Source organism: Amblyraja radiata, chromosome 33 (genome assembly GCF_010909765.2).
Source record: "Amblyraja radiata isolate CabotCenter1 chromosome 33, sAmbRad1.1.pri, whole genome shotgun sequence".
Taxonomy (NCBI): Eukaryota; Metazoa; Chordata; class Chondrichthyes; order Rajiformes; family Rajidae; genus Amblyraja; species Amblyraja radiata.
The window spans coordinates 21,916,476-21,931,656 of NC_045988.1; the positions used below are offsets into that span (position 1 = coordinate 21,916,476).

The 15,181-nt window shown below is 40.4% G+C and overlaps 1 protein-coding gene across 4 annotated transcripts in view; it reads right to left on the bottom strand.

Moving 5' to 3' along the window:
* Positions 1 to 15,181, bottom strand: part of cdon (cell adhesion associated, oncogene regulated) — a 186,197-nt gene that overhangs the window by 45,548 nt on the left and 125,468 nt on the right. For all 4 annotated transcript variants that reach the window (XM_033049861.1, XM_033049863.1, XM_033049862.1 and 1 more), the window contains exons 2-8: positions 11,615 to 11,756; positions 9,830 to 10,105; positions 8,291 to 8,437; positions 6,824 to 6,967; positions 3,948 to 4,235; positions 3,573 to 3,842; positions 1,764 to 2,117 (exon numbers count right to left, since the gene is read on the bottom strand). In XM_033049861.1, the coding sequence (XP_032905752.1) occupies positions 1,764 to 2,117; positions 3,573 to 3,842; positions 3,948 to 4,235; positions 6,824 to 6,967; positions 8,291 to 8,437; positions 9,830 to 10,105; positions 11,615 to 11,690 (1,555 nt within the window). In that variant the 5' untranslated portion in view covers positions 11,691 to 11,756. The remainder of the gene's footprint in view (positions 1 to 1,763; positions 2,118 to 3,572; positions 3,843 to 3,947; positions 4,236 to 6,823; positions 6,968 to 8,290; positions 8,438 to 9,829; positions 10,106 to 11,614; positions 11,757 to 15,181) is intronic.

Genomic DNA, 15,181 nt, shown 5'->3' on the forward strand with positions numbered 1-15,181 from the left:
CTTTAATAGACACTGGGTGATATTTTATTGACATTTTTATATACAGTCTTGAGCTATAGAAAATCATTTTCATTAAGGAAGCTATGAATTAAGTACCATTATTATTCAGCCTTTCAGCGTTAGCATCGTCTGATATTAAAATTCAGAAAAATCAATTTGTGTAAAGTAAACCAAACTTAACTTTCTCAGCTAAAGAGTCGAGCTAAGACTGCAGCATTAATATATGGGGAGGTAGGGGTTGGGAGTGCATAGTCAGCACCATACAAATGCACACCAGAACTGCTGACAATTCATCCACAAGATCAAGTTCCAATTTTGAACGGATAATAGCTCTCTCCCACCAAAACTCGGGTCTGGTGAGTGGGAAAGACAACCCTGGAATGACAGCAGTTTTAAAGCTATTACAGGCTTCAACAGTTGAGCTGTCATTTTCAAACTCATGTGATCAAAGCAATTGATGTTAGTTAGGAGAGAAAATGAGGCCAGTAACTAAGTGAGTCTATGAGAGGTTTGGACAGACTGACAAGGTCCTGATTTACTTTGGTCTCACTCAGATGAAAAAAGACCTGCTTAACTCTTCAGTATTCCACTAGAATGGCAATCAGCTTGAAGTATGATCTTAAAAATTGATCTTGGAATGGATCATTGAAAAGTGCGTTGAGTGCATAATCACACCCACACCTAGATAACTGAAGCACCCTAAAAGTTTGCATTTCCAAACCCCAATCTCCGTCGCTGCGCCCCTTGCTCTTTTTCTTTTATCTGCACTTTCTCTGTAGTTGTAACAGTATATTCTGCATGGTTTGATTGAAATCATATGGATGGCTTGTTCTGGGTTGCATACAAAACAAATTTTTTTTTTACTGTACCTCGGGCACATAACAAAAATAAACCAATATTATCTAATATGGCACAGCATGCTCTTATTAATTATATTGATAAAAAATGGGTGTTCTGACTTTATTCCGAGTTCCATTACGGGAAAAGATTTGCAAAGGAACAAACAGAAACATTCAAGGATGTGCTCAAACGCCCCATAAAGAAATAGTATAACCCTACTGATGCTCGGGAAAATGTGACCCATGTCTGGATATGGGCTAGAGAGATCAATGCTCCAAAGGCAGGCAGGTGGAACTAGTATAGATGGGGCATTTTGGTCGGTGTGGACAAGTTGGGCCAAAGGCCCGTTTCCATGCTGTATGACTCTATGACGGCTCACGATGGAGGAGCAACATTAAGGATGGTATCCATGCATCAAGAGCATACAGAAGCACCGCGTAAAATCATATTGCACCATAAATTAGCCAGCACCTGCTCCAATAGACACCTCCTACTCTATCTGTGGTTCCCACATAGGCTTCATCAGGCACCTCAGAATCCACAAAACAAGTGAAGAAAGCAAACCTTGATCCATAGGGACTACATGAAGTGGAGAAGCAAAAGTAGCAGAAGCTTTTATAAACAAAAATCATCAACCATGGCTCAGTAATGACAGTATGCTGCAAGCCAATTAGACAACATATATTTAAAGTGACTGTAGAATACAGACCACTAGTTTCCTTAGACTCAGTGTTGTTTTAGGGAAAGGGTCTAATTGAATAAATGCTATTCAGAATTATTTCTTGAGAAGTCTGCATTAGAAGTAAGCCAGACTTAACTTTCAACCAAGTTAAGAGACAATGCTTAGGAGACATCATATCAAATGATCACAATACATGTCAATGTATGATCTGAATGGCCTCAAACAGAAATGTTATGCTTACCAACTGAGAGGAAGGCTTCTGCTTGAACTGAACCCATTTTGTTGGAGGCTTCACAGATGTATTGCCCAGAACTTTCTAATGACGCTGTGCGTATGTAAAGAGAGCTTGATCCGGCTCTGGACACAGTAAGGCGAGGAGTATTGGAGTTTGTACTGCCTGCACCAAATAGTTGAGAATTCCTTGATTTTGACCGAAGAATGTGAGAAGGATGGCTGCTAATCAGTCCGTGACGATCAAACCAGCGGATAATGGGTGTGGGCTGCCCAGTGGCATTGCAAGTTAGTATAACAAAATCTCCTTCAGTCACTCTTATATTCGGGGGTGGGGCGATAATCACAGGCTTTGTGTCTCTATCTGTAAGAAAAATAAATGTTTTTTCAATTAGCTCAAATTTCATACATTGACAGAATAAAACACGACCCAGCCCTGTCATTTACCATTACCAAGTTCTTGTTCCTTTATGAGAAAGGAAGATCCCAACCGTGTCAATTCTAACATTGCCTAATGACAACACATGCACGTTCCAGTGGTCAGTACTGGGAAGCATATACAAGGAAATTCCCCCATCATTTGGTCATCATAAAGTTATCAACACATAGTTATTACATGACTAAGTTATTGCACTGCATTCCAATTAATTAAGCAAAAGCCAATTTCAGCATGGATTCTTTCTGTATAATTTAGTATCATACAAAGTAATGAGAATGTTATTAGTAATCAAGTATACGAGCATGTAAAGATTTTACAAAGCAGGGACAAAGATAGGTGCCAAGAAATACAAAAGGAAACGGATGGTAGCAAGAAATGAGAATGTAATTACGGAGTAACGATATCTACTAAGACTTCTGGCGATCATGTTGCAGTTGGAGAGAAGGAAACAAAGCGTATGTTTTTTGAAGGAGGTGATTTAGTTGGAGAAATTGTGCTAGAGAACAGAGCCACACATAATTCGCCAATACTTCTCAAAGAACACAAAGGGGCGGCACTGTGGCACAGTTGCTGCCTTACAGCGCCAGAGTTCGATCCCGACTACAGATGCTGTCTGTACGGAGTTTGTACGTTCTCCCCGTGACGGCGTGGGTTTTCTCAGAGATCTACGGTTTCCTCCCACACTCCAAAGAAGTACAGGTTTGCAGGTTAATTGGCTTGATATAAATGTTAAATTGTCCCTAGTGTAGGATGGTGTGAATTTGCGGGGATCGCTGATCGGTGCAGACTTGGTGGGCCGAAGGGACTGTTTCCACGTTGTATCTCTAAACCAAACTAAACAATCAATCATTTTTTTGAAGTCCAGGAAAGACCGATGTCCAGAACATTTACAGAACTTTTTGGTTCTCATCCCAACAAAATGCAGATCAGACACTGCATTGAGGGTATTTTAAAGTACAGGCATCTCACGTTTTACGCTGGGGCTTACATTCCTGAAAAGCAGCGCTAATCATAACTCACAAATTCATCATAGGCATAAATTTGAGGGTGTTATTTCAAAAATACAGCGTGTAAATTAGGTTTTGGTATTAATTAAACAAGTACATTATTTCGATAATGCATAAATTAAACACACATAAATCCCAAGGAGCCTGGATACAATGTGGACGTCCATTTACTTTACCAAATTGATGTTCATCACTTTTTCTCAAGATCACAGTAAGCACGTAATCCACACATTTTTGGCCAGATACCTGCTATTCCATAGTTGTGCTAATGTACAATCTTTATGGATTCTCATTTTTAAATATATTATGCAATTTAAACTGAAAATGAGGTTGATATTTGGGGTGGGAAGTCTCCATTATAAAGCTTGTGTACCTGTTTGTACTATGAGCCGCACTGATGATTGCATAGAACCGAAGCCATTTTCCACCATGCACTGATACATTCCTGCATCCTCTGTATTTAGTTCCACAATCTTCACTCTGTTCCCAGAGAGAAAGTGTCGAAGGCCATCTTGGACAATGGCTGCGTTGTGGTACCAAGTGATATTTGGCAAAGGATTTCCATGAAAATCACAAGTTAAAATCGCTGTGGATCCCACAGGTAGAGTCAGTTCTTGCAATCCTTTGACTATTGTTGCAGGCTCTATGAAAAGAATAAAAGTTTACATTCAAGTATATTGTTTTTGCAAAGTTTACTGAAAACAGCAGGGCATTCAAAATGTCTAATTTGGTAAAGAAATTCACTCACCATGAACAATGACTGTGTAGTTTGCAGATACCGGTTCACCCTCTCCATTTCCAGCAATACACAAATAACTCCCAGCATCTTTTGCTCCAACTTGATCAATAACCAGGTTACCATGAAAGAGTCTTAACCTTTTGCTCCCAGACACGTTCACACCATTTTTCAGCCATCGAATGTGTGGAGTTGGAACTCCACTTGCAACGCATTCCAGAATCAGTGGACTGTGCTGAATCACTGTTACATTCTGTGGGACTGTGGGGTAGATGATGTGCGCAGGATTGGATCCAGAACCTACAGGGGAAGATGGGAGAAATCGCGTTATACAATTTAAAGTAATTTCAAAACAGCTGGACCAAAAGAACATACACATACTAAATGTCACCGTACAATGGGCAAGTCAAATAAAGCAAAAAAAAACGGATCCAAAGAAACTGCTGATAAGCAAAATGGCTGTACCAAATGGTGACAGGAGATGGAATGGAATGGACCAATGGAAAGTTAGCCTTGGTGTGCAAAAGAATTGATGACTAAACTGGAAGAACTACTGTGGGGAAAATAAAGTCACAGGAAATTAAGTGCAAGATCTCACAGAAAAATTGAAGTGAGTGAACAGAATCACATATGAATGAAAGAGAAATGAATGAAAAATCTCCGGAGGAAGTTGGCGCAGCAGTAGAGTTGCTGCCTGCCAGCGCCACACCTGGGTTTGATTCTGACTACGTGTGCTGTCTGTAGAGTTTGTACGTTCTCCCCTTAACCTTGTAGGTTTTCCCCAGGTGCTCCAGTTTCCTCCCACACTCCAAAAACATACAGATTTGTACGTTAATTGACATTGGTAAAAATTGTACATTGTCCCTAGTGTGTAGAATAGTGCGAGTGCACGGGGTGATTGCTAGTCAGCGCAGATTCTGTGGGCCGAAGGGCCTGTTTCTGCTCTGTATCTCTAAGCTAAACATGGAGAAAATCAATGTTTAAAGCACAATTGTCAACAAAATTTAAAAAAAGAATGGAATTGTGGATTCGGTAGCTTATCCCATTTTATTTACTAATAGCAACATGCCTGACTTACTGAGTTATTCCAGCACTTTATGTTTATCTTTGCACAGATATCAAACTGGGTGCAGACTTTGCTACCCAAACAAATCTACAGGCAAATGAAGTGGAGCCACAGAGCTACATTATCTATGTGCAGACAATATTTACATGGATGTTGTCAGGACTTGAGGGCCTGGGCTATCGGGAAAGGTTGGGGTGGCTAGGACTTTATTCTTAGAAGACAAAGGGTGATGTTATTGTGTGCTTAAAATTATGAAGGAATAGGGAAAATAATGCAGAGTATCTTTTTCCACCAGAGTAGTACAATCAAGAACCAGAGGGCAGAGTTTTAAGGTGTGGGGCGGGGGGGGAATTATTTAATCGAAACCCGAGGGGCAACTTTTTCCACAGAGACAATGGTGGGAAAATGGAACAAGCTGCCAGATGAAGTAGCTGATGCAGGCACAATAAGAACATTTATAAGACATTGGGACAGGTACATGTTTAGGAAAGGCTTAGAATGGGCATGCACAAATGGGACTAGCATGGATGGGAAATCATGGGCCAAAGGGCCTGCTTTCATGCCCTATGACTATACTTATATGGTTGAGGACCATTAGTGTTGTAATCCAAAGTTCAATAGGCAAGGAGTTGATTTTAATGTGCTGGAAATCGTTCACATTTTGGTTAATGTGTGTGCACCAGCTGAACTCTTTAAAAAGAAATATCACATAGAAGATTGAAGCTCATTTGTCCTCGCAGATTCTGGACAGAACAAAAGAGGGCAGTGTGCATTTGGAACAAGCAGCCAGAGGAAGCAGTAGAGACGGGTTCAATTATGACATTTATAAGGCACCCAGCAGGAATATGGGTACGACAGATTTGGAGGGAGATGCAGCAGGTACAGGCAACTGGAAATAGCTCGGTTCGGCAACTCGGTTGGCATGCAGAAGTTGCGGCAAAGGGCCGGTTTCTGTACTGTATAGCTCTCTAAGTTGAGGACGGAAAGCGGTTATAATTTGCCCTTAATGATCCAAATGTCACTTCAGATTGCATTTCAAGCTCAGAAATGTAAGAATTGGACGTGAACTAAATTGCTTGAAATGTTCTGCCAGTTGGCTCTGATTAGGCACAAATAACAAGCACTGAATTGAATGCAGGAGGGTTGCCAGAGCTTCCAAAACCAAACTTGCAATTTGAGGCAATGCCTCGAGGAGCAGCGAATCAAAAAAAGTGGAACACAGAATGTAGTTGTTTTGCATGGCTACGGTTCTTTAGATTTCCTCTTCAAACTGAAAGATAACATCTGTGGATTTAGGCCCTATCTTTTGCCGTTAAATCAGAACCAACATTTCTAAATCAGCACACTTATCACTCAATAATATGCCTTAATCCCAATGATATTATTTACCACTGTACATTATGTAATGTCGCTTCTCATCACTGCCAACATGTCCATCCAATGAGGACAGCTTTGCTCCAAAATCAATGCTTGAAAGAGATATCAGCAAGCAGACAAGAGACTTTCTTTGTAATTGCTTTGGTTGTATTCAAACTCATAATCCAATATTGAAAGCTCTGATAACGCAGCCCAATGTTAACTAATTGCATAATTTAGGTTTCTCGGACAATTACAACAGCACCTACAAAAACAGGCCGTTTCACGTCCTTTGATGCGGAGGCTGGAGGGGTGGAAGTTGAGGACTAGGGGAACTCTACCCTTTCATACCCTATTAACCTTAACATGATGCAGTGAGCTAAAGCGATCCCTGAACTTGCAATACCGAGCCAACAATAATTTAGACAAGGTATAACGAGAAAATAATGATAGTCTGGACACTTACGCCTAACCAGCAATTTATGGCCTGTGGGCTCCATTTTCATCTCGTGTGTAACTGGATTGTAAGCTGCACACTTGTAGCTTCCTTTATCCTGCAATGTGACGTTCAGTACTTGTAGGTTTCCAGAGGGAAGGATAAGGTAATTACCTGGAAAACAAGAATATGTAAGAGAAAGAAAGCCAAAATAGTTGGGGAACAGGTGCATCAGCTCAGGTCCATCATATTCACATTGGCCACTTTTAAAAGATAATTTTACATCTATATTTAATCATGCTGTTACCTTACTTCTTGAACAGGTAGTAAGGCTCTATAAGCCATGATGCATGGAACTTTTTTTAATGCAGACATTGCAAATTAATAGCATTTATGCCTTATCATATCAAATCTTCTCAGTGCCTCTGAGGGAATCAATTTTGAATTCTACAGCTAAACATAATGGGTGTACTGTCTCAGCATATCTCCCAAACAGCTCTGTGCAGATCCTGACAAATCTTTATTGCTTTATTTTACTGCCATGTACAGGATGCACATTATAAATGTACAGAGCATGAATAAGGAGCAGGAAGATTGGAATGCCTCTCTCATCCAGAGGTCTTGCAGACAACAGAATCTCATTTGTAAGGTTTTGAAATGATTCACAAAGGCTGGTCGAAAAAATATTTTTGTTAAATTTAACAGGGCTATTGAAAGACAGTACTGATCTTTAATCGATGTGAAGTATCTTAATAAAAAGTGTTTGGTTATTTTCAACCTACCTCAAGTTGCAACATCATTAAGCTGCATGTATGTCTGTGACTGGCACACATATCCTCAACTACAATCAGAGAGCAGCTTGACTCCATCTACACTTCATGCTGCCTCGGCAAAGCAACCCGCATAATCAAGGATGAGTCTCACCCTGTTCATTCCCTCTTCTCCACTCTCCCATCAGGCAAGAGGTACAGACATGTGAAAACGCATACATGTACCTCTAGATTCAGCGATAGTTTCTTCCCAGCTATCATCAAGCAACTAAACCATCATATCACTAACTAAAGAGCTATCTGACCAACCATCTACATCATTGGAGGCCATCGGACTGTTTTTAATCAGATTTTATCCTGCACTATACATTATTCCCTTTATCCTGTAACTACGCTGTGGACGACTCAATTGCAATCACATATAGTCTTTTCACTGACTGGATAACAAAAAGCTTTTCTCTGTACCTCTGCACACATGACAGTAACCTAAAGTAAAGATTTACATTGGCGCAGTAAAGAATTCAATTCTAAACAAAGGCAAGCTGAAGTATTAGATCCTGTGCCAAATATACGCAGTATGTACCCAGGGACAGCAATACAAGACAATTACCATCCAAAAGTAATTGCTTACAACACCCGAATACATTTTTTCCCCCAAAAGATATGCAGTTATTCGCAAAAGTGATGGTTTTGATACACCTTCACCTCAAAGGCTAATTACACTTACCTGTAGATTGCTCAAGCCATTTTCCCCTCACTCGGTAACGGACGAGTGCTGATGGTTTACTGTTGGGCAAATTACATTCTATGATACCCATGCTTCCTTCATCTATTGTAACTACTCGCTGGCGGGGTGCTTGGAAATCACTTAAGCCTGCAAAGACAGTGGCATGGACTATAATTAGTTCTGTAAATCATTCTTTACTACTGAGACACAAGAGACTGTAGCAAAAACAGGAACTCAGCAGGTCAAGCAGCATCTGTTGAGGCAAAGAGATGTGTGACATTATAGATCAGCGGACACACAGTTCACGACTCTTTGGGCCACGACTCACGACCGCACAGGCGTCACATGTCGACATGTCGCGGGGTGAACCTGTATGGTCGTGAGTAGTGGCCCAAAGAGTCGTACCTTTTTCTGGTGGCCGCTGGATTTTCAACATTTTGATAATTTTCGGCCACCTGTTGCGACTATGACGGGTGCCGGCAAGTCGCCCATAAAAATCACGTAAGTGGGACAGGCCTTAAGAGAGCGGAAAACATTTGGATCAGATTGCAGTGTTCTCCCAAATGGGAGTTTTCATACTATGCTCCAGTTTTTTACAATTTGGAATGTGGAGGAATGTGCATGGGAGGACTCCTGGCATTGTTAACATCTGCTTCCAAACGTCTAGCCCAAGAAGATACAAATATCATAGAAATTTTAAATTTCCAACTTTGCCTGAACTCTGCCCTCTGCATGTTTGTCCACAGTCCCCTGCACTCATTATTAATGTTTCCAATATGTTTGGGTCAAACTAATATGATAGGAGGGGTTCGCATCGACCGTAGGTGTTGTTATGCAGCCTGCTTGTGCGGTCTGGTTAAGAAGCATTCAGGGAAATCTAGGCCCATTACAATTTTAATACATCCATGAAGCATGTTTCCAGAAGGCTGATTGCTCCACGGGAAGGAGATAAAAACACCCAGGTCTCCAGAATGTACAGCAAAACATTTTTGGAGGAATATGCAGACAGAGCCACATTTTGGATAGAGAATATTTGCTTCAATAGTCTGTGCAACAGGTCATTTCCAAGTTAGTTCTTTCTTCACCAGCTTCTTTTGTGCAGTCCGCCCTGCTTTATTAACTATAACTGTTCTCACTGACTTCAGTCTCCAAGTCTGGGCTAGTTCAGTTCACAAGGTGTATTGCCCATTATGGCTTTCGAGGAAATCGCCGAAGTTTTAACATTTTATTTCTTCCCTTATAAATGTATCAATATTAAATCTTAATATATCAAATATGCCACAAAATAAAATTGTTTGTTTCTACATCTTCCCCAATATTCTGTCCCAATAAAGGTAGACGAGTGGTTTGGCACTCAGCAGATCTAAAGAAAAAACTGGGGATTTTCCTCGGATGATTTTCTGCTTAATACCCAAGTTATGAATGTTGAAGCACAACTGAACAAAAAGTTCAAGAACGTCAGCCGATCAAGAACCCCCATCAACCCCGTGTCAAAGAAAGGCTCAAAGAAGTGTCTCGGAGTTTCAGAGAAATACTTACTTGCAATGGTAACGAAAGAAGGGCTGCTCACTATAACACCAAAGGAACTGCTTGCCACGCACTGGTACCTCCCAACATGGGACATTTGCAAGCTAGAAATAATCAATGATCCAGATCGGATCTCTATTCCATTTTGGCCACTATCTGTTAATTTCTGTCCATTGAAGTGCCACGTGATGAAAGTCCAGGCAGGTTCTGCAGCACAGCGAAGCTGAACCCGTCCACCTAGTTTCTGTATTGTGGAGCGGGGCTCTGCTGAGAAGTGTGGAGCCATGTCTATGAAGGAAGAACAAGAATGATTGGTTAGAAACTGCCTCGTCTTCTGACGTCAACAGTCCTGCTGCTCTGATGCAATTTTTCATCATTTGGAATGACTAGAAGAATCATAAACACCTCGAATACAGGCATCTCAAAGATCATCTAGTGCATATTCCAACTGGAACTGAGATCAGCTAAAAATAAGTGGGATTGCATCTCGGGTCTGCATGACCATACATGAAGCTATCAATTAAATAAATAAATAAATAAATTTCTTTGTTTATATAGCACATTTTTAGTCAACTTGCATTGACCCCAAAGTGCTTCACATAATTACATCCACACACACAGGCAAAGGTGGGTGAAGTGTCTTGCCCAAGGACTCAACGACAGTATGCACTCCAAGCGGGATTCGAACCAGCTACCTTCCGGTTGCCAGCGGAACACTTAGCCCATTGTGCCATCTGTCGTCCCAAGTTGTGATTCAAGCTTTCAAGATCTGTTTATTGTCACATGTACCAATTAAGGTACAGTGAAACTAATTTTCATAGGGATTCATAAAATCACACAAGGATTATTTGTCTTCCATTATCACAGAAATCGAACAAACATTGGTATTCTGAATTTAGAGTCATTCCCATTTCCAAACCAACACACACTTGTCTACCTAATATTTTTAAGATCGGACAAGCTATTGAATAAGAAATGAGTGGAAGACAGATAAAAAATAATTAACAGGTCTTGTATTTTTATAAATGCAGCCAGATCAAGGCGGCACAATGGTTCAGCTCCAGTGATCCAGGTTCAATCCTGACCACAGGCTGTTTATGTGACTATGTAGGTTCCTCCATATCCTCTCATATCACAAACGTGTGTGTTTACAGTAATTGGCCACTGTAATAATTGCCACCAGTGAAAATGATGAATGGCAGGAGAATTAGAGGAACGGTTACAGGGAAAAAATGGCCTCCATGTTGCGTACATTTGAGGAAATTTATAAACATTTCCAGATTTTCTGTGAATAAGATGTACATGTACAAATAGGGCAGTGTTACCTACACAAGACTGTCAGAGCTTGGGGCTATGTGTATGTAGCCACAGGTTGGGCACTGTGAAGTTTGGTTACGGGTAGTGAGCATTACCATTCAGATACATTTTGAATGTTATTTTGGAAATAATTTCTTTTTTTTACATAAATACTTTTATACATAAAGAGTGCAGTGATTTTGTAAACAGGTTACCCTTCATTTAAGTGTAAATGTCAGATTAACCAGTTAAATACTCAAATGCGAATACTACAAACGAAAAGAATTTAAGAAACTTAATCTCTTAATTTAGTTTATGAACTAGAAATCACAATTTGAGAACTGATGAGATTACAATAGAAAGGAAAGGACAAGAGAGAAAGATAAGCAACTGTACTTGAGTCAGGTCTTCCTTCTATCAGTGTGGAATGAGAAATAAAGGCCATACACAAATATTAATATTTTAAAGTGAGCAAATGACACATCTGGTTGTGTGACTCACCTGCCCTGATACACGAGAAAAGAATAGTCAGTCCTACACAGAATACCGGATGCAGAAGGCCCGTCTCTGGATCCATTGCACCGTGTCAGGAAAGCAAGGCTGCAAGGTTCTGCAGCAAGGCAAGGACAGACACCTGCACAATCTGTCGGGGGGGAAAAGCAATGTTAATTGTCGGAAGAAAACGGATAGCTCTGCGTAATTCTCACAAGTGATACAAGCCAATTCAATTTGTTTGAGTTAAAATTATAATCCTCAGCAGATATATTTTCTAAAACGATGACATTGCAATGGTTAATGCCTATGGAAAGAATATAGAAACTATAGAAAATATATATTCTTGCCAAAAATAAAAATATAACTAATACGACCATCACTAATTAAAAAAGTGTTGATTCAAAAAGGTTGTCCTTCTTTGATGAAGGCTAAAATGTTTCCAATACTCAGACAGACTACTTAGTTTGTCAAAGACATTGGTTAAGAAAACAAAGAGTATGACACTATACCTTTGCCAAAAGTGTCACGTTAATCATTTCTCCCCCTCAGATGCTGCCCAACCTGCTGAGTATACCCAGCATTTTCTATTTTTTATACGAGTACTTGTACAAAATAAAAAAGTGATGGTGAGTGTAGGTCGGACTGCTGCATTTAGAAAAGGAAAACAGCAGGGCAATTACTCAAGTATTTGTTTCCTGTTTTCAAATAAGGGGAACACAAATATTTATCAAAAATGTTCGGGGGCAAAGATTCTCAAAGGCGGCGAATGAAAGGAAATTAATATTAGTGGACAACATAGGGTTGGAAAAATTAACTGTATTGAGAGCCCATAATTCCCCAGGGTCTGATAATCCGAGTCTTGGTGTACAAAAGGAAATATATTTTTCCAGATTGCAGATTGGAAGATAGCAAATATGGCTTCACTGTTAAATAAAGAAAGACAGAAACAGATTTGACCATTGGGCAAGAGGTACCGAAGCCTTCAGTCCTATGCCACTAGGTTCACGAACAACTACTTTGACTGGGTGCAAGCAAGGATTTCACTCCCCATGTATCTCACAGTATTCAGCATGTGATAATAAATTTGAGGAAACTATAGACGTGTTAGCCTCATGAGTATTGAAAACACGTGGCGATTATAAATGATCAGATAAAAAGATATAACGTTCAAGGGGCAGCCTTATAAGGAAAAAGTGAAAAATTGGGCCTGCACATTTCAGTTTAGAACAAACACAGCAGATCTGATAGAGATTTGCACGTTTCTGAGGGGCCTTGACAAGGCAGATGGTGCGAGAATGTTTTGACTGGATGAGGTAGTTTAGAACCAGGAGCAAGAGTGTCAAGATTTGAGGAAGGGCGTTTAGGGGAGAAATTATTTCTTCTCCGAAGGTTGCAAATGTTTGGAATTAATTCCAGAGAAGAGTTATGAATCAAGCCATGAGGTACATTCAAGGCTGAAATAGATTTTCTTTTGCAATAAAGGTCTGTGGGAATCGGGCAGAAAAGTAGAATTAAGGTAATTTACATAGACCACAATTCTAATGAAATGCAGGACAGGCTTGGAGCTTACGGCCTTCCCCTCCACTTATTTCCTCACGTTCTCTTTCTCTGTCAATGCTGACTTCTACAAGTGTCCAGCACTTAGGCACCAATGTGCATCTTATATCTAGTTTTGACATTCTGGAACTACAAGCACCTTTAAACTGCAATATGCCCATTGTTTTGTTCTGACTTAAAGATGTAATGAAGATCATGTTCCTGAGCAATGATCTAATAGGTTCAACACTAAAAATTATCACTGCTTCAACTGTTCAACTGAATAAAAGTATACAAGTATACAAGCTTGGTCAACAATGAGCAGTTAACTTGGTCTCTAATCAAAATTAATTGTATGTTTTCTCCCCTTTATTATGAAATATGCATTACCTGTAAACTAAAGCAATCTAATATTGGAACAAGTTCACACAGGTTGAGAGAATAAGATAAATAGAAAAGTTTCCAATCTTGAACTTGAGGTAATTTAGCCCAAATCTATGGCAGGTGTTAACAAGCCAAAGGCAGCCACTTTAACCAGGAATGAATTATTGAAATGGAAAATATCTATAAAAGTAGTTCAATTTGGACCTGGCACATTGCCAATAAACGGCTCAGAACCCTCAGGCCACCAAAAACACATATACATCAGCCTAAGAGCCTATTGCACCCAAATAAATCACACTACAAAAGCAACCTTTTAATCACTCAGGACATGTTCAGTATATTAATCTTCCATTAAAAAAGTTGCTAATACTTTCATTTTCTAATCGCTAGGCCAAAGAGACAGCCTGCAGAGGACTGAATCATACAAAAACAATCACTGGGGAGCCAAAGAGGGTCTGTTTCAACTGTTCCAAATTCTTCTGTCAAGGTTCTCCCCCATCTCTTAACACAAATGCAGATCAGTTTTGGGGTTAGTGTAAACAAGGAACTGAAGATGCTGGTTTACAAAAGAAGACACAAAGTGCTGAGTAATTCAGCATGTCAGGCAGCATCTCTGGAAAACATGGGTAGGTGATGTTTCAGGTCATAGGATGCTTCTTCAAACTGATGCCTATTTTGAAGTCTGTAAAAGGTCCCAATCCAAAATGTTCGTCAGAGATGTTGCCTGACTTGCTGAGTTCCTCCAGCATTTTGTGCTTTTTCGGTTTTAGCATTATATGTTTACCTAACATGACAAGAGATAATTTACAAATAAAAAGAAGAGTCATGGAGACTGATTATTTTGGACAAGTCTGGTGCCAAATGTGCTAACTGAGTTTCAACTTATCATGACTTGAAATGAAGGATTCTTGTATTTAGTATCAGTGTTCTTGTTGGCTTCCTTAATAAATAAACATCCTTCTGCTGAGCCTCTGGGGCATGTGATCTTTGAATGTGATCCCTCTAGATGGACACGAATTTTTGTCAATACTGGTGGTTCCGCCACTATAGATTCTCCAGTGCACATAGCAGCAGCACAGCATTGTGGTGGTTTGGTATCGTTGCCTTGTGCGAGTGAGGGGAGGAACAGGGAGATAGGGGATCTGAATGTGCGGCTGAGAAGTTGTAGCAGGGGGCAGGGATTGAGATTTCTAGATCACTGGGATCTCTTCTGGGGCAGGAGTGTCATGTACAAAACAGACGGGTTGCAGCTTAATTGGAGGGGGACCAACATTCTGGCAGGCAGGTTTGTTAATGCTACACGGGTAGGTTTAAACTGAACAGTGGGGGGAGTCACCAACGTGGAAGCGTATGCGTGCAGTTAACGGGAAAGAGAGTGTAGGAAAGGTCACGTTTAAACTAACAGGGCAGGGGGATGGGAACCAATGCAAGGAGACAGAGGGCCATAAAAGGGGGACAGAAGCAAAAGGTAGAAGGGAGATAAGAAAAACTAACCTGAAAGCTTTGTGCCTTAATGGTTTGGGTGGGGACGAGTTGACCAGGGAATTTTGGAGGGAATGGTCTCTGCGGAAAGCAGAAAGGGGTGGAGATGGGAAGATGTGGCCAGTAGTGGGATTTCGTTGGAGGTGGCAAAAATGTTGGAGGATTATATGC